Genomic DNA, 25,026 nt, shown 5'->3' with positions numbered 1-25,026 from the left:
TTCACAATATTCACCTGTCATGGCTCACGTGCATAGCTGATGAGCGTCTAGAATTGTTAACACAGGCAGAGCAGAGGGAGGCATGTTGGAAACAGTTGCATAGTTTGTCCAGCAGAGGGCACAAGTTTGTCAACTGTACGGTGCCCCAATTCTCGTGTCACTGTGGAGCGCACTTTTAATCAGTATCAAATAAACAAATAAGTCGATTACATTTCAAACAAAACACAAACATGTCCATGAAATAAACAAATGGTGAAATAACTTTGATTTTAGGAGACATTCAATAATTCTGGATTTATCTAATGCAAGAGAGAGCCATTAATAAGGTCGTTTTCTTAGTTTTTCACAATATGAACATTATCTTTTCATACATACTCTCTTTACATATCAAAGAAGAGGCACGTGTTAATGTGGGATTAAATATGTTGATCACAGGATTAGCACCTCAGATTGGAAATCCTGCTCCGCATGACTCAGACGTATAACCACAAAACCCCCCATTTAAATATGAAAATACAAGCGACATTAGAAAAGGGTTTATTTTTTCTGAATATAAAGATTTATTCATTGTACTGTACCACTTCCAAATATATCTGTATTTGATTCATTTACATGTCACTATTAATTCCAGAAATCTTTTCATTTGTAATTATTGGAATATTTTTCATAGAATATACATATTTAATTAGAAATATTCATTTGCTTCATTATCTGATTCAAGCTGTTGAAGTTTTTTTATTCAATAATGATTCAAATTCCGTAACTCACAACCCCAATTACGTTTCTAAAAACTTAACAGATTTTTCCGACATACTACTAGATATTGGAAGCTTTCAATGGATTTTTACCTTCAAAATGGCCACTAAGGCCCTTAAAGAATAACAGTAAAACAATGCAAAAAAAAAAAGGCAAGCTTATATATCTTTATTTTTCTTTGCATCAACTGAAACAAATAATGGGGAAATGAATCCATATCTCTGAGAGGGTCTTCTAAAAACTGAAAGACAAAAATGTATCCCTGATAGCGCGGCCTCTACTCAGACCGCGCCCCCAAGTCCCTTCACCGAAGCCGAGAAAACAAACAGCTCACATAGAAAGACGCACTTCACAGCTGGCATCTGTTAACTGTCATTCATTCATTCACAAAGCTCTGACTGGGAGTAACAACACCCTTCATGCGCAGGACCAACTGTCGTACTGCCTTTCCAGTAAGACAGGTTCCAGCAAGGCCAGTAGTTTACTTTCATCGCTATTATTTACACATAGGTTTGCTTCGGTTATTTTTTACAGTACAAAATCTATAAAATCTAATATTTTTAAACTACTGGCATTACACTTGCATGAAGAGTGTCAGTCGCCCTACAGCACCAGTTTCTTCCCATTTTGTAAAATCACTTAGTGCATTGCTCAAGATTTCCTGAGAATAGTTGCAGCACAAAAAAAGACTAAGGCAACTTCATCCCCATATATATATATATATATATATATATGTATCTATATATATAGATATATATTGTATTTTGCTATAACTCTGTACTAATATGCAGAAGGAAGGTTATGTATGAGAGTTTTACAGAAGTACTATTTCGATCACAATTTAAATCGTACTGAGTAAGTTAATGGACAAGATATTGAAGGTCAGACAAAACAAAAAGAGAAAAAGAAAAAGCCCAAAGCTCTCAAATCTCATAGTGCAAATAAACTGGAAATAATAATAATAATGATAATAGAAAAAAAAGAAACAACAGAGAGCGGATAGTGCACACAAGGCCAGACCAGTAAGTCTGCTACATGGATTTCAAGAGGATTGGAAACAACCAACACAACTGCTGTCGTTTAAAGCCATTAATGGTTGCTTTACGACCCCCCACAGGGCCACGCAAAGCAACAGAAGATCAGAATGTGGTTTTTTTTGGTCAGCAATGGATAAAACTCATAAGATAATGGCCCCTTTAGTCACAGCGGTGGCCGATCTATAAGAACTGCCATGCGATAACATGTGATACAGTACTATTCGTGAGGAGTTCACAACAGAAAAGCATGCTGAAAAGTCATTTTGTGTTACGCGACATGCTCTGTTCCCTTTTTGCTACCCAGAAGTATGGAATGTGCCTCTGTTATTGCAGAACCTGGTGAGTTAAAAGTGCAAAGAATGCATTCGAGGAAGAGTGGCCAAAAGACGACAATCAGCCTGTACGAAGGTGTTCGAGGTGTATGGAGATGTCGAGCAAAAATATTCAGCGTCAAGTAACTTTTTGCAATTTTTGGATGAGGAGTGGATTGTGATCTGTGTTCATCCCTGGATTTGGTCTTACAAAAGCAGAAGAGCCACAATAAATATCAATAAATAAATAAATACAAAGAAGGGGGCACGTCGTGTCGGCCATCACCTCACCTCGCTGCCCCTGTTTTGATTGTTTTTTTAAACAAAGAAGCCAAATGAGTGCAATGGAAGACTGAAGTCCACAGCTTCTGGAAAATGAAAAGAAGACTTGTCTTCAGCATTAATCAACATCAACTTATTGACCCAGACTTTGTCTCATTTGGTCAGGCATTTAACACAGAGCTCTACGGCTCTGAAACACTCGGATATGGAAACAGAGTCTTTCTCATGGCTATCAAAACAGTTGGGAGGAATCTTTGTCAAACCCAACATTGGCTACAATTCACCTTTCTCCTCTCCTGGTTTAAGAAAAAACAAACAAACAAAAGAACAACGATCTTTGGTTCAAGCACCAAATCAAAGCAAAGATTCAAGCACTAACAAAAAGGGTTAAGATTATTGCTTACAACGCACAGAACTAGTTTGATTAATTAGACTGCATTTCCACTGATAACCACCAGAGGACAGCGGACATAGATGATATGAACTCTAAATTGCACCTGAATCAACTCATGTTTGAACAAAAATCTACATCTTTAAACATCCCTCTATACTGAAGCCCTGGATTTTAGTTTGCATAGTGAAAAGCATCCCGGTGACCACATACTCGATACACATCAGCAACAAAAGAAATCCAAGCATCGGAGAGAGCTCAAACCTAAAATACTCTAAATGAAACTGCAAACGGGAAACAATTCTTTTTTTTTTTTTTTTTTTTTCAAAGACAAATTAAATAAAATGCCAACAACCAGAAGACTAACATTTGACATTTTAAATATCTCAGAAGACCTGTTTTCCTCTTTCTTTCTTTTTTTCCATTTTCAAATTATACGATTAAGTTTCTTTTCTTAAGTGCTCTCTGTGTGGGAGCAGCAGGTCATTAGTCCGGCCACCTGAGTGAATAATTTTTTTTTTTTACTGTGGATATTTTACCACACGCACACAGTCTCTGTTCACTATTCCCCTTCTTCTGCTTCCTCCTCTCCCATTTCCTCCTCCACTTCGTCTGCCCATCTGTCGCGCTGCAGAGCCGGGGAGCGGGTTCTCCCGGGATCTTCTCCCTCCGTCTCCCTTCCTCCTCGCATCTCCAGCCCTCGCAAGAAAAGCTCAGGGTAGCCGGCCAGCCTCTGAGGCCTGAGTTGGGCCAGAGCATGAAAGGCCAGAGAACGCTCTCTCTCCATGTCGCCTGAAAATATAAGCGGAGGGCCACTGCCGGACCCGACTCCGCCTTCCAGCACCGTGCGAGGGTGGAAGACGGACGAGTGGGCCTGTAAAGACTGCTCCCTCCGGCCATCATCCCCTTGTACATCCTCCAGCAGCTCGGGCCCACGTCTGGGCCGGCGCGTGCGCAGCTCCAGACAGCTGTGACCCTTGCGATGACGCTGGAGGTGGTCCTCTCGGGCAAAGGCCTTGTGGCAGAGTGGGCACTCGAAGGGCCGCGCCCCACTGTGGAGGGACAGGTGGTTTTTTAGGTCATACGAATGGAGAAACCGAGCAGCGCAGTGGGGGCAGGGGTAAGGGCGCTCGCCTGTGTGTTTCCTCATGTGGATCTTCAACTTATCATTACTAGGAAAAACAAAACAGAGAGGAGAGAATAAAAGATGAAGTTATATGAGACAAAATATGATCAAATAAAACTGAAACAGATTATTCTTTGTGCATGTTTCAAGTGGATGTTTTCGTACCGGGTGAAACGAACCCCGCAGTCAGGGCACTGGAAAGGTTTCTCTCCTGTGTGAGTCCTCATGTGCCGTGGCAGTTTTCCAGCTCCATGGATGATTTTCTGACAGACTGGACACTGCTGGGGGGTCTGAGACTTCCTCTTTCTTCCCCCTCCTGCTACTAAAGAGGCCGCACCTCGATCAGATACAGAGGTAGGTATGGAGCTGCTTCCCATCAGCGTGACATCATCGCCTAAACCCTCCATCTCGTCTTCTTCAGACATCTTTTCATTCAAGGACTGGATGGGGGCTGGCCGGGCTATACCGAGACGCTCTTGGGGCCAGTGAAGGAGCCCTCCATTTAGTGTGGCCCCTCTGCCTGGCTCTCGCACTGCCCTGGGACCCCCGTTCTGGCTGGGTATGAGGTGTAGCTCCTCTGATTCGGGGCTGGGAGGCTGGGTGGAGGGCAGGGAGCGAAAGCTGTCGGATGCAGGTGAAGCGTGTGAGGTAGGAGAGACGGGCGGTGGGTTCAAAGGTGAAGAGTTGATGTGAACTGGCCCAATTTTTTTCACCCTCTTTTTGTCCGTTTTTCTTCTGGACCCTTTCACCACAGCACTCTCCACCAACCTCTCACTCGCTGCTTGCTGGGCTCTTTGCTCCTCTGCCGTCTCCCCCTCTGCCTCCGCCGTCTCCCCAAGGATGTCTCTGCAGGCATCAGCCACACACTGGATTCCCAGAAGCTGAGCTCCTCGCAGCACATCCCTCATCCCAGAGCTGGGGATGGTCAGCGTGGCAGTGTAGGCGAAATCCAGCAGGGCGTCCAAGGCATCGGGTGCAACGCAGTCCAGCTGGCAGACGCTGAACCCTCCTCCGCCCTCGCCGCCCCCCTCCTCTGCTCCAAACAACCGGCGGAAGTAGAGACTGACGGCAGCCATGACAGAGCGGTGTGTTGGGTAGCGAGCCCCATGGGAGGTAAGGGTGAGGTCACACAGGAGTCCTTTCCTCCTTTGATCATTGAGGTGGGACAAGAGCTCGTTGCTATGCTCCGGGAAGGGGATCCCAATCAGACCGTCCTCTCCTGGAGACATTGCCACCTACACGACAGAAAGTGAAGATTAGAAAGGTTTGTTTCAATCTTTATTGTGTCTTCGCAGCTTCGAGAAACGAGATTACCTTGCACCCCTTTCTGAGAGCCATACTTAACTGTTTCAAAAGCAAATCTTCAGTCGCGTGACTGACGCGAGGTGCTTTACTTCACATGAGGAACAGTTTAAACGAGGCTTAACAACTTGCTCTCATGATCCTCCCATACGTTCCCCTCCAGATTGCGACTCAGGCGACGGGAATCAGCCAATGAGATGGGGGTTGGAGTATTTTTAAATTAATTTAGAGGATGGAACAACATATAAAAGCAAGAAGATGTAGAAATGATGGTTGAGGCAGGGAGATACAAAAGCAAATGCCTGATCATGATGAAGTGGAAAAGAAAGCGTTACGCAACACTCTGTAGGTGTCTTGGCCAAGGGGCAGTAGGTTAATTCTTGTGAAACCTTTATAGCATTAGCCGATCGATTAAAAGACCTGGAGAAGAACCGAGGGACAGATCTAGGAGGAAGAGAAGGAAGAAAAGCAAGCCAGGGACGGGGAGGAAGTGACAGACAAGAGTGGGTGAAAGGGGGAGTACCAGTAATGGAAGAATTTGTATAAATCTACATCAAAAAGTTGTTTATAGTGCAATAAGTCTCAGTTTTTCTTTCTTTTAAAAAAAAAAAAAAAAAAAAAAAAAAAATCTAACAAAGAACTTTACAAGCCAGTTTTTCCAATAGGCACCATGAGTGATAAAAAGCCAAGCAAGTCCATCAACTCCATTTCTTCCTTTCTGAGAGGCCTGGCAGGAATTAGACCAAACAACTTCCTCACCCTGTCCCCACTATACCTGGTCGACAATATCTCTGACACACCTGAGCAGACCAGATTTTCCACAAACAACTCACCCTCCACACCCCCCCACCTCCCTGCTCTTCATATCCCTCCCATAGCAACTGGCAGCCCCCCTGGTCATCCAATAACAGCGTTCACACAGTGCCCAGAGGGCTCTGCACAACAACAGCACATCCACCTGACTAACCTGCTCCAAAACACACCCTGTTATACACACACAGACACTTGTACAAAACGCATGCACACACACCCACACACACACACTGCGTTCAAAACCGTGGCTCCCCCCACCCACCATTGTTCGATTTAACCTGTTACGCGATGAACACGACAAAAGCCTATTTAAGATACAAATGAACTCCACCCATAAGATGAAGAAGTAAAACAATCAAATAATTGTTCTCAATGAATACTTTGGGTTCAACTTTTTAATCCTTTCCCTCCCTCAGAGACACGTCAATTTTTTTCTTTCTAATCCAAAAAGGTGAGATGCAGTACCCAGAAGCCCAAAATGTCAACCCTACCTTCCCAGTCTTTATAGGCATGGGCACAGTCAGCTGGAGACGAGGCAGCGACTGTCGCATGGCATCCATTTCTTCGCTCTTTGCAAGTCTTCTCCTTCACTTTCCCCTCTCGCCGTCTTTCAAAAACCACTTCTTTTTTCCTATTTCCCTTTACCCTTAGATGTGCAAGTTCAAGGTCTGATCTCCTCAGTCAGAAGTCGGCGTTAAGCGTTCATCCTTGGGGATGTCTACCTCTCTCGCACATTCTGCCACTCACTCTCCTTCCTGTTGTATCAAAAGAGGGTGCACGGTGACGGAGAGAGATTCAGAGATACCCCTCCCCCCCCAGGTCGCCTACGCGCCCCCTCTCTCCAAAACTTAACGGCCCATTTTCCGAGCACTTTCCGATAAACACGATCTCCTCGTCGTCCTCAGACGCGGGGTCAACAGGACGTTGGATAGCAGCTCGACGATGTTGGAGCAGGGCTGGTGGTGATGAAGATGAAATAACCCTCAAGCTCAAGTTCAGCGGGCTGAGCAGGAAGAAAATCGAGAGCACGCAAACCCAAGCACATTAGAAATAACGTAGTTTTAGTCAACTCAAAGAATGTCAAAGTCGAACAACCATGTAAGAACAAAAATCATATTGGCCTTATGAGTCATATTACACCTCGAATCAAACATTGAGGTAGGTGCAATATGAGAGTTAAATCATATTACACCACACCTCTGAGACAAACTGGGGCAGAACGCTCTTCCTTTGAAAGCATGCTAAACATGTGCTTGTCATAAAACAACACCACAGCCTCTGTAACAAATATTTGCTGCGATTTTTCAAGCCAGAGCGTTTACACAAGAGTTATCTCATCAAACTGAGGCAACCGCTGATGCAGAAAAGTCACAAGGTTAAGTTTTCCCCTTTTTATATCACCACTATAGCAGAGCGACGGTTTTCAGAATGGATAAATGATTTTAGGTAGTCTAACATCTTTCGGTTTTCATATGTGAAGATTAGCAGCCTCTCTCCGTCTTATCATTGCAAACAGTATCTTTGGGCTTCATTTGTGGAGGTTACCATGTCCCTAAAAAGTTGTGATGGGTTTCCCCACCATTAGTTTTACATGTTATAAACAAATGATTACTTTAGGGAACAGTCTCTTGAGTAATCAATAATCTAAAATAACAATGACAGCAATTTGCTTCGGCCACACATGATAGAAGTGCACAATAGAAGCCGGAAAGAAGTGGAATAGAATCCGAGTGGATCTGTAGGGCAAAGTGTAAACGGACGACTCGACCTTGCAAGTGTACATTGTGTCTCGTTGTACGTAGACAAGATAACAGACCAGAACGAGGATGACTATTACTTGTAATTCCTTTTAAAACACACCCATTTCATGCGCATAATTAGACAACACGGGATGGAACATTCTGAAATGCCCCAAAACGGGTGAAAAGTTACTAAAAATCCAAAAAACAGATACTAAAGTAGTAGAGAAAAGTGAGACACAAAGGGCTTTCAGCAGGAGCACGAAACAACGCACATTAAGTTTCCGGCCCAGGGGAGAGAGAGAGAGAAAAAAAAAAAAAAAAAAAAAAAAAGGCATCATGGGTGGTTGGTGGTTCAAGCTTGTTATTTTAGGCATATTCCTTAGAACACAGACGTCTTCGGAAAATAATAAGATTGAAGAGAAACTGCAATGATTCCCACCAATTTTTCTATATGTCTGTGAGTCACTTAATACTGACACATCATGACATGCACAACCCTTCTACTTCCTCGGCACTTTGTTTTTCTTTGCTTACCAAGGACATGTCTACATAAGTTGCTGAATCTTGCAACACATTGTAGCTAATGTAACTCCCCTTAGGCAGACACCACAAACGGATTCTGTTCCCAGACAAAATTATGTCCAAAAGCAGCTTATTTCATTCATATTGACAGGCCTGGGTACCTTGAAGCTCAATAACTGACATCACCGTTTGTATTTATCTGTCTGTTGATGAGTTTAATCTCGTCAGAGCAGACAACATAAAAAAAAAAAAACAATTGCCGTCAGTAGTGTAAGTTGCATTAATTGTTAAGATGTTATCTTTCCAACAATTATCTCTCATCTCTTTCTTTGTTTTTTGCTCTCACCTCCCACTCCTTTAGTCGACGGTGGAGGCATTAATCACCCCTGCAACTCTACGGTTTCATCATCCCTTGCTTTCATTATGCGCACTCTCTTCCTCTCTTTTAACAACAAAGATTTTTATTTTTTTTTCTGTTACCTTCAAAGATAAAACGCTGATACCGCTTTGAAAATTTCAAATAGTTTTGTTGTCATCTACGACAGCCACGATGGCCTCAAGCTGACACCGTGTTGTGGGGCCAAACCATAAAGAAAAAGAAAAAAGAAAAACTGACGCGTTTTAGAGGCGAATCTGCCGCGGATTTACGTTACTCGAGAGGAAATGGAAACTTAAAAGCACCATTACTGACCGTGACTCAGTGCAGCTCCTAAAAGAAAAAAGTAGCAAACTTGTGTGGAAGGCCACAAAAATGACGCTGCAGGATCGAGCGATTATGCACACAAAGATTCATTCTGCAGCATAATAAAAGCATGCTGTCGTATCCATCGTCTATATATTGAAACCTCACTGCACACACACCCCAACTGGAACTGCAACTGTTAGTTTTACTTTTATGGCTCCTATTTTCCGTTAAAGGCTGTAAGTTTTCCCAGTCCACCTCAATTATATCAGTCTCCAGCACTAAGGGGGAAAATATGACTTTATACCATTGACACAAAACTGTGGCTGAGAAGAAGGAGAAATGCTCTTACAAATTCTGATGTCAGATGTTTTCCAAAGTGCCAGTTCATGTGTGCATTACACACACACACACACACACACACACATATATATATATATATATATATGAAAATATAATATAATATGTATAATATACGGGTGCGTCTGTGCTGATTAATGTGTGCATGTATGGTTGGTTTCATGCGTTGTGAAGGCGTTTTAAGCATGACTTAAATGGCTGACAGACAAGAATATTGTTACACTTGCTCAACAGAAGTGAAACTGAATGCAAATTATTAAGTAGTGGTATTTCATCAAAGAACACTTGACAGAAGTTAAATGTGCTGTAGCAGCTCTTTTACATCATAAAACATTGATTACTGACAAATTAAGTTAATTTGGTGTCCGTTCTGTACTTTGAATTAAACACTCTGACTAAGACGCATGAACACGTTCTTTGCAGACAGATAAAAGTCTGTACTAAAATGGTATCGTTAACCACAACATAACAAGTAAACAGCAAACTTCCCCCAAAAAAAACAAAAAAAAAAAAACAGCAAATCCACCAAGCACATGGAAAGTAAGACTCAAGCTCATACCGTTTCTCCTCCACACACTCGTCTTCCTTACACCACTTTTTCTTCTCTGTGTGACAGATTTCTAAGCTTAAGAAAAACAACCAAACCCTCTTTACACCTCACTTATTTGGGGTAGTGAGTGGAGTGCTGGGACACCTTCTCTGAGGAAGAGTAGGGGAGGAGGAAACGGGGGATGAGAAGAGATGATGAGAGAGAGCACATAAGTCTGCTAAACCAAAGCCACTGCTCCTCTCACCCCAGCATAGCTCTCTAACAAAACAATCTACCAGCAAAACCTTGGCATTGAAGCTGCGATTGTGTCAGAAACCGCACTTACATACCATCTAGAAACTGAACTGACACATGCAGATGGTCTAATAATGCAACAGCTCATCTCTGCTTGGTGATAAAACACACACCCCACCTGATGCGAGTCCCAACAGCTCCCTCTGGACTGCACATTTGCATCCCACCAGGAGATACGCAACCAGGGAGAATTTGAATTGCCATTTGAATTTGTCAAAGACAAGACATGACAAGACAGCATTGTGATGAATAAAATGACTGCAATGACAGTACTGGGAATAGATTTAAAAAAAAAAAAAAAAAAAAAGAGAAGTCCACCAACATTACGTGACCCGGCACAAGTGTTTTTTTTTTTAATTCAAGAAAGCCCCTCCTTTCTTTACTGTAAGTGAAGCATTATGGTGTGTAACGTGTGACGCATGCGCGTAGTGTGGTCTTAGTTCCAGAAACACATTACATTATTCATTTGGTTGGCAGAGCAGAGGCCCTTATCCCCTCGCCCTCCCACACCACAACACTCCTCTGTGAGCTGCAGCAGCAGTTTGCATGCCAGACCTGGACACCAATGTGGATCTGCTGGAGGATTATCAGCTTATCAGCACATGGGGCAAGACATTTGGATCGTGAACAAGACATATATGCTATAGCCCTTAATACCAACCATCTTCTATCCAGAAGTTAGCGTCAGCGATGGTTTCTTTTAGAGATAAAATCTTTTTCTGACACTGACAACATCCAAAATTCCTGGTAAATACCTTACAATAATAATACAAATGATATTGTTCGGACACACACATATATATATATATATATATATATATATATATATATATATATATACACAAAATGTTTAAAAGGAAATCCTTGCAACATCATTATTATTTTGTTATGCGCCTGTACCTCAACTCACACAATATATTCTAGCTAAATACTCTGGTCTGGGAGGGCCCAAAATTCTGCCAGTTAGTACATTCTTCTTCTCAACTTTGAAAATTAAAAACAGATTATTTTCCCTCTGCAGGGTCTTTTTTTTAAACATCATATTGTGCTTCAGTGAGGTTGAATTTAATTTGCCAGCTATATATTGCCCCAAAATGTTTTGAATATTTCAAAACTTTAAGAAAAAAAAGTCTTGATAATAGTCTTGATAAAAAAAAGTCATAATTTAATTGTTTTTATGTGTGATAAAATCTGTAAAATTGCTAAAATGTTTTTTTTTTATGACTTGTACATGCCTCAAAACCATATTTTGAGGGATATAAATAGAACACATCCTGTTAGTTTCATGGCAATATTCTCACAAGGAAGTTTAACTCAAACATACAGGAGTGGGGAGGGATGCTGAAATGACACATTAAGCTCTTTTTGAGAAATATAAATCCATTTCACAGAGTTTATGCAACCCTCCCAAAACTGATCCAGTATAGCACCAAAATGATTTGCCCATAGAAATCAAAACACATTTTCGCACTGGTTTTCCGCTTTCTTGAGATCAGCGTAAAGTCTCATATTTCTGCTTGGTTTGCCACGTTGAAAGACAGAAGGAGCAGTAGCACGAAAGGAAATCAATCTGAGGTTGGAAAGAGGAAAATAGTCTGAGATTTGAAAAGAGACAACGGTAAAAGGAACACAGGGGAGGTGTGTTTTCTAAAAACACACATGTTCTTAGAAATCACACAAAAATAGGGAGAGTATGGGGGAGGAGAAACACATGAGAGTGAGTGAGAGAACAGGGAGTGGGTGTCGAGATACTCTGAAAGATAAAGCGAAGAAGAGGGGAGGCTAAGACAGGAAAATCTAGTCCCAGCCTCGAACAATCTGTGTTAGCGACGAGACATGAAACAAGAGTCGACAGAGTTAAGTTACAAGGGGAGGGGAAGGGGGAGACGGCGAGAGGGGAGGGAGAGGAGCCGTGACATGACGGCTGGGAGATAAACAGCAATCGAGCAGGAGGTGAACACATGCACGCAGCCACAGGAAGTAGCAAGAGTCCTTGCAGGTGTATGTGTGCAGATGTCTGACGGAGAGATGTGGTAGCAGCCATCTCTATCATTAGCATCACCAAAAGGGAGTTTCACCGTAACATGGAGAACACACACAGATGTGAAAGAGAAGGCATGCTGACGGAGTGGTTTCACACTTTACTCTCCCCCTCTCTTAGCTCCTTATCTGGTCAGCAGTTTCTTCCCCCAGCACTCCACAGCTGTGTGTGTGAACACTGGAGCATCAAGGTGTGTGTGGGCGAACTACACACCGCACCCCGCTTCAATTAATATGCACGAGCAGAGGAGTCACTCAATTTTACATGTGGTTTTTACATCTGATGAGATTATCTGAATCTATAAAGATGGAGTCCAACACACACTGCGTATGAACACACACGCACAAAGAAAACCAACGAAATGACAATTAAGCCTCTTCACAGTCAAACGTGCAGTAATCTAAAAGTACACTTGCTGTAACTCAGCGGGGGTGTTTTAGCGTGCTGATCCGTGGTGTAAACCAGCGAGCTGTGTAGGTGGAAATGTGAAGAAATGCAACAAGAAACTCGACTCAAATCCAAACTTCCTTTATCAACACATTTACATAGAAATTAAACTAAATTATTAGTTTTCACATCTTAATTGCACAATTTTCTAAAGATTGCTTGACAGAATATATTTTAACACCAAGTACAGTCGAGACCAATCTCTCTGATAAATTTGGGGCCGCTGGTCCCCCCGATTTACTGTCGCAGATCAGGAAATGAGTGATCGGCATCCTCTCAGACACACCAGCTAAAACAAAACTGCTAAATGAGACGGGTAGAGTGTCCAAAGCCCAAGTTTGCTTGTTTTTGCCAATATAAAGTTTGTCCTTGGTTACCATGAGAATGGTTGAGCTGAATTAGCAGAGAATTTCTCTCTGCATCCCTAACCTGAGAGGAGACGCCTTGGAAATCCTAGCAGGTCACTTCTCAGGACACTTCAGTTCCTTTCAGTGTTTTTTTTTGTGCACCTCACCCCAAGCTGTGACATTACTGGTTCGATCCCTGGTCCCAACTTCTCCTGATAGATTCATGTGAGGTATCTTACATTTCCTTCAAAGATTGAATTTGCCGTTCATCAGAACCAACGCATTTGCGAAGCAGATTTCAGCCCACGTCACAAACTGATTTATTTAAGTAGCTGGAAGAACAGTAAGAACATCTTTGAACTTCAGCATCGTCCAGTGAGTCTCGATTCCATCAGCTTTGGTTTATTTTCAAATTAAAATGATGGAAAATAAAAGGTATGAAGAATACTTCCAACAACAAAATACGTATAAAACGAACAGTTTGGTTATTATTTACATTCATTTTAATAAAAAATCGGTGCATAGTTTTCTTTCCATCCATCCATCCATTATCTTCCGCTGCTCCAGGGATCGGGTCGTGGGGTCAGCAGCTTGAGCAAAGTTTTCTTTCTTTCTTTTTTTTTTTTTTTTTTAAATGTAAATTAAATTGTTGATTCATTTTGCACACAGTTTTTTCCCCCCATGACAGTGGGTTTTTGTGTTTGGATACGTGCACGTGCACAGCAGAGGCAGGTAATTAGAACTACTCACAATAAAACTGGATCAAATTCAGTAACCAGTGGTGCAATTAACAAATTCTGTTGGAAAGCATCAGAATCGCTGCCACACACAAACACATCTGGAAATTTTAGGAATATCTGCAGATTCCCTCTTTCAGCTGAAATAATAGTAAATCGTCTCGTCGTTTTTTACCAGTTTTGGGGCAAAACACGGTTCACTGCAGTTAAATCTTGCAACACCACAAACTGCGGCTGCAAAACGATTTAAAAGCTGAACTAAATAAAACACTTCAAATGATAAGCTTCAGATTATTTAGGTGTTTTTTCCTCCCCTCGAGTACTTGTGTGTATGAATGACTTGACTACTGTGTGTGCAGCTAGAGTTAGTTAGCGTGGGTGTTGGAGTAGGTGGGGTGGTTTTGAAGAGGAGACGGTGAAGGTAATGATGTGTATATGCAGTACGATGTAAACACTTTAGCATTATGTGTGCATACGGTATCTTTTGGAGGACTGTTGTGAATTTGCAAGTGAATAACAGAAAAAAAAACTTATTTCGTTGCCCCTTTCTCAGATACTGTGAGACGCTGTCAATTCCAATATGAGCATAAGCTTAAATATTCAACATATTGTTTTTGTACTTTTTTCGATTAAACACGGGGTTTAAATGATCAGAAAATAATTTAATTCTGTTTATTTTCATTTCAAACACTCCCCTCCCCGCCCAACGTTTTTTAGGAAATGGGGTTGATGTTACTTTTAGGAGCAGAAATGTCTTTAACCGAGAAAAACGAGATGTGAAACAAAATAAATAAATAGTCATTTTTTCAACCAAGCTATTCAGCCTCCACACATCATTACTACATGCGTTTAAGTACGTTGTCCATTATCCAAAGTTGCCAAATCACCGGGATTGTCTCAGCATCTGTTCTTCTCCCGCACAAATGTCCTCCCGCTTTGAAAAGGAAGATGTTACAAAAACACACGAAGACATTTCGCAAAACTAACTGATCCTGATCAGTTTCCTCTTCCTGTCCTCACTAAAGATGGTCGAACACTAGAACAGATGAACAGATTAAAGGCAAAGGCAAAGGCAAAAAAAAAAACAGCTTTGAGGAAGATTAGCCAGAAAGACAAACATTTCTCGGTTGGTGGAAACAGAAAGAAAGTTGTGATGGAAAGAATCCGTTGAACAGCATGAGAAGCAGAAGAGACCACTTTCAATCTATCGCTAGAATATCAGGATAAGAAAAATGCTGAGCAAAAAATGTGAATTCACATTAAAATGTGGTCCAAAAGTAATATATTACAAGCAAGGTTAGATTGATGAGATACGTGTCATTTTATATTAATGAGGGTGATTTTATTTTTCCAGAGGGGATGACATCTTGGAATACAAGCCTCCATCTGCTGCTGGAGTTCCCCTTTGAACGACACACATGAAAGGGGTCACTTTCAGCAGCAATGACTCCCTTCGTCTGCTCATGTTTGGGTGTTTATTCTCACTTTCCCTGAAGTGTTGTCTCACTGTACCTATTTATGATAACCGCCTGCTCTCTGTGTACAGAAAGATTTGCACTGTTACTCGAAGAGCTGAATCACTGTCACTCCGTCACCCTTTAACCTTTGTTTTTTTTTCGTCCTCTTCCTCTATTTTCGACTCTTTACAAGAAGAGGAGTCATGGCCACCTGTTGATTGGTTAACGCCGGGGTGGCGTGGGCTGTGAGGCTGGTGGTCGAGAGCAAGGAAGGGCTGTCAAATGCTACAGAAACTCATGACTGAAAAGAGGAAATGGCAGATACATAACTTCCTCTATTGACACAACGAGTGGGGGCAAGACTCAACTGTAGTGGCAGACTAGATTACGGATTATGTGTAGTCATCACTGAGCCATTACTGCTTCAGTGTGGAGAAACAACTGACATACATGGGGAAAATGTGCAGTTTGTTCAGAAGTCAAAGCTTGATTTTCATCTTTTCTTTAAAAAACAAAACAAAAAAAAAAAAACTGTGCTCAGTTATTGGTGGTTTAAAAGCAAGGCTGACATTTCATTAAACCACCATACGAGCCGTGATGACCCTCACACATAAGATGATGCACCAGTCCGACAACTGAGGTGTAACTCTTCCTCATTTCTGCATAAATCTTACTCAGATTTTCTTGGAATAATGTTTCGTGGGAGCGAAGATGACAAGAAAAAGGGTGACACACCTTCAAATATTAGGGCAAGTAAAAAAAAAAACAACTTTACTTCTTTCAACTCCCGTTCAGCCTCCCCCATTCTCTCGCTTTCTCCCCACCTTCCTCCCACTTACTCGGTTTGTATGAAACTGAAAGACCCATGTCTGAAAAGGGGGAATTTGTATGGGCTCACATGCCCTGATTAAAGCATTTCCTGGAACAGTGTGCATGCATGTATGCATGTTTGTATTTGTGTGTGTGTGTGTGTGTGTGTGTGTGTGTTCCTCGCCTGACAGACCACTCAATGTCACTTCCCTCTACCCACCAGTTCATGGACACATGGCAGTCACCGGTCCGGCAAAGCCACGGTCACATGATTTGTCACACCAGCAGTTTGCCCACCACAGACATGCAAACACATCGAAGTCACAGACAAATTCAGAGTGCAAATATGGACATATTAATACGTTTAAAACCTCATTTGAAGACAAGACTGTACACTACGATAAGATTCAGAATAATTTGTATGATGTCATTTTGGGTCCTTATGGTTTTGTATCGCGTGAAACACTTAAAATTGAGCTCTTTGTTGTAACTATAAGCAACCAAAAAGGAAGAAGTTTTAAAAATGTGATTAAAACATTATTACGGTATTCGCATGTTGGGTTCTGTTGAGATGCTGGAAAATGCTAAATAAATGTGGTTGGAAAATGCTCCTCAGGTCTTCATCGGGTTTGTGGGGTCTTTTTACTTGGGAAAGAAAATCCAAATTCATCACATTAATAAGCATTATCAGCATCAACGATGACCATAAAGCCGTACGTTCTGGAAGACTTTTGTGGTGAATTCTTAGGCTTTGGGTTCATTATTTTCATGGCTTTTATACTTGTAGAAATGAGCCTGTTTCATTTGAATTTGCTTAACTTCATATGAGCCAAAAGCTCAATGAGCCTTTAACAATATGTCCCGTTACTGCTACAACACTGTCAACATGGTTTTAAAGCTCCTCAAAAGCATCTTTGTGCCTATTATCTAACAAAAACCTCTGGATGTCAACATTCTGCTTCAAACACAAGAGTTTGAAAAAAGGCCGGTTGGAGTTATGGAGCGTCTGCAGCCAACAAACCACAGAGGAGTTAACTTCCAGGTTGCCTATAAAATATTCAGCTGCTTGACCACTTTATTCAGCTCATATTTTGTTCCAAGGATGGGGATGTCTTCAAGAGGCTCCTCCCACTCTGTGAAGACCAGTGTTTCCTGAGGTCTGACCCCCACAAAGTGTTTGTGGTGTAAACTGAGTCTAAACTGAGGAGCAAAGAATTAGTGACAGCCTTAATAAAGCAGATCTGCATGACTGATATCTGGTAAATTAGTCAAGCTCTATTCTAAGAAACTGTAGTCATTTATGTGAATAACTCTGTAAATTGATCTCAGATTATCATTGTTATTATATTTACTGAAGGTGTTCTTCTGTGAGAATATGTGCATGACGCCCGACTTGAATTCAAATTCAATTCAAATTCAAAAATACTTTATTTATCCCAGAGGGAAATTAAATGTTGATGTAGCTCAATTAAATCAAGGAGTTATTATAGATGCTGATGGCTGTGGGCAGGAAAGATTTCCTGTAGCGGTCCGTTTTGCATCCAAACTGAAGAAGCCTTTGACTGAAGAGACTCTGTTTTCTGATAACAGTCTCATGGAGAGGATGTTCAGGGTTGTCCATAATTCTCTTGATTTTATGCAAAATCCTTCTTTGCATTATTGTCTCCAGAGGTTCCACAGTCGTCCCCAGAACAGAACCAGCCTTCTTTATCAGGTTGTTGAGTCTTTTTAGGTCCCTGGTTCTGATGCTGCTGCCCCAACAGATGACGCAAGAGGAAATGACGCTCTCAACAACAGACTTGTAGAAGATCTGCAACATCTTGTTGCAAACCTTGAAGGACCTTAGCTTCCTCAAGAAGTACAGTCTGCTCTATCCTTTCTTGTAGATTGCTTCACTGTTGTGTCTCCAGTCCAGTCTGTTGTCCACATGAACACCAAGGTATTTATATTCCTCAACCACCTCCACTTCTTCTCCCATGATGGAAACAGGGTTTGATCTGACCTTGTTTCTCCTGAAATCTACAATCATCTCCTTTGTTTTGTTAACATTCAAGATGAGATGATTGTTCCCACACCATGCCACAAAGCGGTCCACCAGCTCTCTGTACTCAGCTTCTTGTCCATCTCTGATACACCCGACAACTGCAGAGTCATCTGAATATTTCTGTAGATGACAGGAGTCTGACTTGTACTGGAAGTCTGAAGTGTACAGAGTGAAAAGGAATGGTGAGAGTACAGTCCCCTGTGGTGCTCCTGTGCTGCTGATCACCTGGTTAGTCTGACAAATTGTGGTCTGTTTGTCAGGTAGTCATTAATCCAGGTGATTGTTGAGGCCTCCACCTGAGTCTTCTGGAGTTTCAGACTAAGCAGATCAGGCTGGATTGTGTTAAATGCACTGGAGAAATCAAAGAACATGATCCTCACAGTGCTGCCTGCTTTGTCCAGATGACAGTGGGTTTGTTGAAGCAGGTGTATGATAGCGTCTTCAACTCCAACTCCATGGCGATAAGCAAACTGCAGGGGGTCCTGATATGTGCTGGTTTGCTTACACAGGTGGGTCAACAGGAGTCTCTCCAGGACCTTCATGATGTGGGATGTCAGTGCAACAGGTCTGTAGTCATTGATATCTGAAGGGTGAGTTTTCTTTGGTACCGGAACCAGACAGGATGTCTTCCACAACAGTGGTACCTTCTCTTGGGTCAAGCTAAGGTTGAAAAGGTGTTGCAGAATCCCACAGAGCTGCTCTGCACAGGCCTTCAGGACTCGGGGGCTGACACCATCTGGACCTGCAGCCTTGTTCCGGTTCAGTCTTTCCAACTGCCTCTTCACCTGACTTCTAGAAACAGAAAAGTGGGAGGGGGAGGCAAAGGGGACAGCAGCATCTCCTGATTGGGTTGATGACAAACTAGTGGAAGCAGAAGAATCCATGACTGAGGTGGAGGTGGAGATGTTAGAGGAAAGCTGTGGGTCAGAGGAGGGTGGGATGTCTCTTTGGCTGGGAACAGGAGAGGAGGATGGTGAGCTTGTTCCTGAACTGAACCTGTTGAAGAATGTGTTCAGCTCATTTGCTCTGTCCAGACTTCCATCCATCCGATCCTCCCTCTGCTTGAGGCCTGTGATCTTCTTCATTCCTGACCACACATCTCTGATATTGTTCCTCTGCAGTTTACTCTCAAGCTTCTTTCTATACACCTCCTTGCTCTCTCTGATCTTGACTTTGAGCTGCTTCTGTATACTCCTCAGTAACTCCCTGTCTCGCTCCCTAAAGGCTCTTTTTTTCCTGTTCAATAGTTCCTTTAGCTCACTGGTGATCCAGGGTTTGTTATTAGGGAAGCATCTCACTGTTCTGGTGGGGATGGTGTTGTCCACACAGAAGTTTATATAGTCAGTCACACACTCAGTCATGGCATTAATGTCCTCTCCATGTGGCTTACAAAGAGAAATCCAATCGGTTGCATCAAAACAACCCTGTAAGGCTTCTTCAGCTTCCTCTGACCACTTTCTAACAGTCCTTTTTGTGACAGGTAGTCTCTGGACAAGGGGTTTATATGCTGAACAGAGAAAAACAAGGTTGTGATCTGATTTTCCCAGGAATGGAAACTGAAACAGGTTTATGGTTGTTTAAGCAATGAATGTATCCAGTTTTTAATGAGTGTATTGTTATCCAATTCATCTGGAGTGTGTTTAAACTCTAAAGAAGACTGTTTTCACCAAGAAGACCAACCAGGTGGAAAAAACGTGATGTTGGCGTTTCTCATGTGCAGAAAATGTCAATATATGGTAAATTTATGCACCTGCAGGGTGAGCAGATTAACATGGATGCAAAATATGCCATCAAGCTCACATATTCATGTGGCAGACGCAGCTTTTGGATATCAGCATGAAGAGATCTGCGCCCAACATTCATAGTCATGGCTCTGAACGTGGACTTTTGTGAGTTAACGCCATACATGCTTTCAATAGCTTGTGCCACAAGTATGCAACATTGTCTCCATTTGAAAGCTTAAAGCTGCAGTCTGCAACTCTTTTTCAAGCATAATGCCTGGAACTGTCCGGGGATTCTGAAAGTAGTACATTAAATACCCCAATACAAAAAAAAATGAGTTCTCTAGGTCCCCTATATGTCCCGCTAGGTCCCTCCAAAGCCAACAGGTTTGTTTACAAAATTGCAGACCGGACCGGTAAAAGGTAACCAATCAGGTTACGAGCTGGGCTCTGCTGCCTGTCAATCACCGTTTGTGCACGCGCGATACAAGGCAGGCTCGTCCCCACGCTTATTTATACAGACTATTGAACTTCATTACGGGCTAGTCTACTTACTGTGTCTTCCATGATCACAAATGACAGGTGAGTTGATGAATGAGGAGTCGTGTACGCTTATCTGGCGTGCATGTAGACGTGCACGAGTTCTCATGTGTTTTGATGGGGCGGGACAGGAAGTTGAATAACTTTTTATTTTTCGGTTAAAAAATAAGCATTTCTTGCATTTTGCGACTACGGAGGTCACCGTTTTCAACTTCAAGCGTTCTGATAGATCATGTAAACTCTTAAAATGCCAAAAAGTAGGACTTTACGTATGACAACAACAAATCTTGCAGACTGCAGCTTTAATGTCCCTCTTCAACAACCTTCTACATTTAAAATGTTCATTACCATTGGTCGGTCAACTGGAGGAGCGGTCAGCACATTTGCCCATATTTTTACCTATTGTTTTTAAGTCAGAAGAGACAGAATGTATGACTTCCCTTCTCTCACTAACATTTACATCCTTGACAGGTGTTGTGCAGCTCGTTGCTCAATCTGCCACTCGCTGAACTTGAACTCGAGAAATCTGCTGCCACGTTTACTTTGTCAACTTATTCATCCATTCATTTCACACACCTGCTTTTTCAAATCAGCAGCCGCTAAATTCGAGTGTACCCATATCCTGATCATTACAGTAATACACAGATAAAAAGTCTCCCTCCTTTAACAGGAGGTGCTTTGTTGAAAAGTCTGGGGTTTGACCAATGGGAAAACTCCGAGTATATTTGCTGTTAATTGCAACAGCTGATGAAAGCTTCAGTCTGTGACACAAGGTTAGAAAGCCCACACCGGTGTGATTTTTTCTCTCACAGAGAAGACACTGTGCCTTTACTGCCTGAAACACCTCATTTGTAGTCTAGGCTTCTTCTTGTGTTACTTATCCACATCGTCATGTAGCACATTTGGCTTGGTACCCTCGCTGCCTCGCACTTCCTTATTTCAGATCAATAACCTGACCAATAAAACCAGGCTGGGCTTTTCGGGAGGTGGGCCTTAAAGAGACGTGAGCTAAAACCAGCGTTTCAGACGCAAAATAGCAACAGATCCTTCTATAATATATATAATAAGAGAGTTATGAACAATAAATGTAGAAAATGTGGGCTCTTTAAAGTTTATCTCCCGCCATTGTTTAAATCTCCAAACTCATCAAAATTTAGCATTAAGAATTATTTCTCCAAGATAAGTAATTGAGTATAGTTAAGTCAAACATCTCGAAGCAGAAACGAGGGAATTGTGTGGTGTCGCCTATAAGTTGATGTATAAGAATGGCAACATATATATGCTCTACCCTGATTCAAACACAAGATGGTCAGTGTTGCAAAGCACATACCGGGAGACGGAAATTTGATTCAAAGCAAAAATCACATGAAACAACCGACGACTTACTTCAAACATTATAGATGTATTTTTACAGCAAATCACAACTTCTGTCAAACACACACCCTAAAAAACATTTCCCCATCAGCTGTGTCAAGGTGTTTGTCCCACTAAACATCAAAAGGCTTTCATCATTTGACAGGACAGAGTGCTTATCAGAGAGCAACAAAAAGACAGAGTGACTGATGTTGATGTTGACGATGAAGGTGTAGTAGAAATGATAAAAAAAGTATACGAGTCCTACCTCCAGTCCATAAACCCAGGAGATGATGGATGCCTGCAGTCCGTCCCTCGTCCTCCCCTCTTTGGTCCGTTAATCAGAGGTCAGAAGTGCCAAACCTGAGGGGAAAAGGAAGCAAGTTCAATCAAAATTCATATGAATCCAAGTTGAGATTCCCACACAGTAAATATACTGATATCAGGAAATCACCCACGTCTGACTAACTGCGGCACTCGTTTCATTTTTGTTTTGCAAAATGTTAAAGTTAGCAACCGTGCACGGGGAGAAACACACACTCGCACGCTATCATATGATGTGTCACCCTTATCTGGTGGGGGGCTGTCTTGTTAAAGAATAGAAAAAAAAAGGCACCAACAGAAAGCAACTGCTTCCTACTTTAACTTCTTCAGAAAAGAAGCTCTCCAACAGAAAGTAACATTAGGAAAGCCCACACACACACGCACTGCCATGAGAGACTGATTATTACATACAACACAGGAGATCTGGTGTGTGGACTTTTTTTTCCTCTGAGTTCTCTAAGAAACATGTACGTAGGTAAAAAAAAAATAAACTAAAAAAAACATTCATGCATCTGCAGATTCAGAATAAACACACAATGAAGAAGCAGGCCTGCAGAAGGCAGCGCATGATGGAGGTCAGGTCAGGTCAGGACAGCAGGAGCCAGGGATGAAACACAGCTGTCTAATTATGTTACACACAAAGTTAGGGCAAACAGAGCTGGCATTAAGACCTCTTTTCCAAACCCTGATGGTTCTTGTATTTGAGCAGAACCATCCGACGCCGAGGGAGGATTGGAAAGGCCCAGCCACGTGATGACTGTTGCCGATACACAAAGACAAAACAAAAAATGTTTTCTCTTCTTGAAAATTTTCCGCCCTCCACTCACAAGTTTCCGCACAACTGGAGGTCGTATCGATGATTTCCCAGCCTCCCACGCTGTACCCTTAGAGGCAGAGAGGTGACCTTAAAAACCTGAACGTACACATAGGTATAAAGATTTAACCAAACAAGCTGTAGCCGAGACGGGAAACCAAACCCAAGCCAGTTGAGCTTGTTAGGCCGGTCTGTCAGAGGGGCGAGTCTGCAACACATCTACCTCTGTAATGACACACACCCACAAGCCCACTGGCTTGACAGCCCTCCCCACCCATGATGCAGGCAGAAGCCTTAACCTAACATTACAGCCTGAGCGCCATCCCATTGTAACACAGGATTGGGTCAGGATTAAAATAAAACACTGGGTGCGCCCTGGGGAGGATGATGATGATAATGATGATTAACAGACCACTGAAAGGAGATCATTTAGGTGCAAGAGGCTAAATCCAGCAGATCCACTGGACTGCGCGTGCACGAGCCGCGCAGAGGCAAGGTGATGTGCGTGAGAGCAGGTTAGGTTTTGGATGACAGCCGGTGTTCTCGGCTATAATTAGTAGCCCGGTCTCCAGAAATGTACCCGCCAACCCCGCTCTTTCCCCGTCGCGCGCGCTCACCTGGACGCAACGTGCACACAGAGACGTACGTACCGAACAGCGGCTGCAGTACCTGCTCCCAAAAGGGACGAGAAAAAGGTGGAAATTAAACACAGAGCTTGTTTTATTTAGAGCTTTTACCCGCCGAAACGCGCCGAATAAACGTCAACGGGAGTTACCAAATACCCATGACGTGGATAGTCCTCCCGTGACCCTGATCAGAACCGGGAAGGAGGGAGGAGGGGAGACAAGAGGTTGAAACAAGTCGGTGCTGTCGCGGCCAACAGAAGTGTTGCTTAAACACCCTTTGAACCTATCGGGATGTACTAGTTTCTGTCATTTTGAGAGCAGGCAGGTGAAGCGGTTACCTGAGTGCCGGTGTGTCACCTGTCCCGACTCGTCGCCTCCCACCTGACCAGCCTCCGCACTTCCTGGATTATTCCGTCCCACCCTGGCGACTTTTTCTACTTCTTAAATTTCTTTTTTTTTTTTATCCACCCAGCTCTTGTCGTCTTCTTCGGAATGTGTGTGTGTGTGTGTGTGGAGGGGGGGTCACCGTTCAAGTCGTCCACGGCTCGACACACCGGGGGTTTAGTCTTCACCGAGTCGAGCGTTTCTCCTGCTGGTCCTGAGCTCTTTGCTCCATGCAGACCGCCGGCTCTCTGGGCTGCTCTGACCCCCCGTGCACTGCCTCCGCTCGCCCACTCCAGCTCCCAGCTCCTCCTTTCTGAGAACCAGGAAGCGGCTTGCCCTACTTACACCCAGTCGCGGATTGGCTCTGGCAGGGCTGGAGAGGAGACCGCCGGGGTGGGCAGGGCACACGCAGGAGGAGGGAGGGGATGACTGACGGGGTCCGACTGAGGCCCGATAGGCCGTCAGCTGTGCCTGTCGCGCTGTCGGCGGCGCAGAGAGGAGGAAGGTGGGTAGGTTTGGAGACCCCGCTCCTCCCCCTCTGCTCTCCTCTGGGCATCACTGCACAGAGGTGGGTAGAGCACACTGGATTGAGGAATAACTGCCTATTGCTTACCTGTCAGATGCAAACGCATTTTCTGTCTTAGTAGAATCCCCCCCCACCAACCCCATCCTCATGACTCATATATATAATAACCCCCCCCCCCCCCCCCCCCGATGACCACGGATGGAAGCTCTGTCCGGGCGAAGGCTGGCAGATCATCGAAGTTTAACGGAAACCAATGTGATAAATGAAAGTTGCATAGAGGATGTGTCACATCCAATGAGGTGGCGGCAAAAGGGCAACAGCAAAAAGGGACTTTTTTTGAATGATTTTTTTGTGAATCAGATAAGAGAAAAATACAGACTACTGATTTTAGTCTTCTGAAGACATCATCACTTCTTTTTTCCAGAGAGAGAAAAGTCAGGTGCATGTTTCATGTCACTAAACAGCAGCATCATTCCCCCCACAGAAGAAACTCATCTTGAAGAGCACAGGCCTATGTCTCCTGTTTGAAGTGGTTATGGGATGGGAATCACTTCGCTCTTTCAAAGCTTGAATCTCATCCTCGTCTACAGTAGCTCCTTGAGTGCGTGTGTATGCGAGTGTTGGTGGGTTTTTGTAGAGAGGGTGCAGGAAGTCGGTATATAATTTTGCGGTGAAGGCAGTCAGCCC

The 25,026-nt window shown here is 43.0% G+C and overlaps 1 protein-coding gene across 4 annotated transcripts; it reads right to left on the bottom strand.

Moving 5' to 3' along the window:
- Nucleotides 1–895: 895 nt before the first annotated feature.
- On the bottom strand, nucleotides 896–24,165 carry zbtb7b (zinc finger and BTB domain containing 7B). 4 transcript variants are annotated; one of them, XM_075465627.1, is made up of 4 exons: nucleotides 23,768–24,165; nucleotides 21,934–22,028; nucleotides 4,069–5,138; nucleotides 896–3,949 (listed from the first exon to the last, which is right to left on the bottom strand). In XM_075465627.1, exons 3-4 carry the CDS (start codon nucleotides 5,130–5,132, stop codon nucleotides 3,340–3,342), a joined length of 1,674 nt encoding a protein of 557 aa, XP_075321742.1. In that variant the 5' UTR covers nucleotides 5,133–5,138; nucleotides 21,934–22,028; nucleotides 23,768–24,165; the 3' UTR covers nucleotides 896–3,339. The 4 variants fall into 4 exon arrangements, with proteins under 4 accessions (XP_075321742.1, XP_075321741.1, XP_075321743.1 ...); XM_075465626.1 differs by having other exon boundaries at nucleotides 23,956–24,165; XM_075465628.1 differs by lacking the exon at nucleotides 23,768–24,165 and adding an exon at nucleotides 22,817–22,926.
- Between the last annotated feature and the right edge of the window lie 861 nt (nucleotides 24,166–25,026).

Source organism: Odontesthes bonariensis, chromosome 5 (assembly GCF_027942865.1).
Source record: "Odontesthes bonariensis isolate fOdoBon6 chromosome 5, fOdoBon6.hap1, whole genome shotgun sequence".
Lineage (NCBI taxonomy): Eukaryota > Metazoa > Chordata > Actinopteri > Atheriniformes > Atherinopsidae > Odontesthes > Odontesthes bonariensis.
This window is presented reverse-complemented; position numbering and strand designations above follow the sequence as displayed.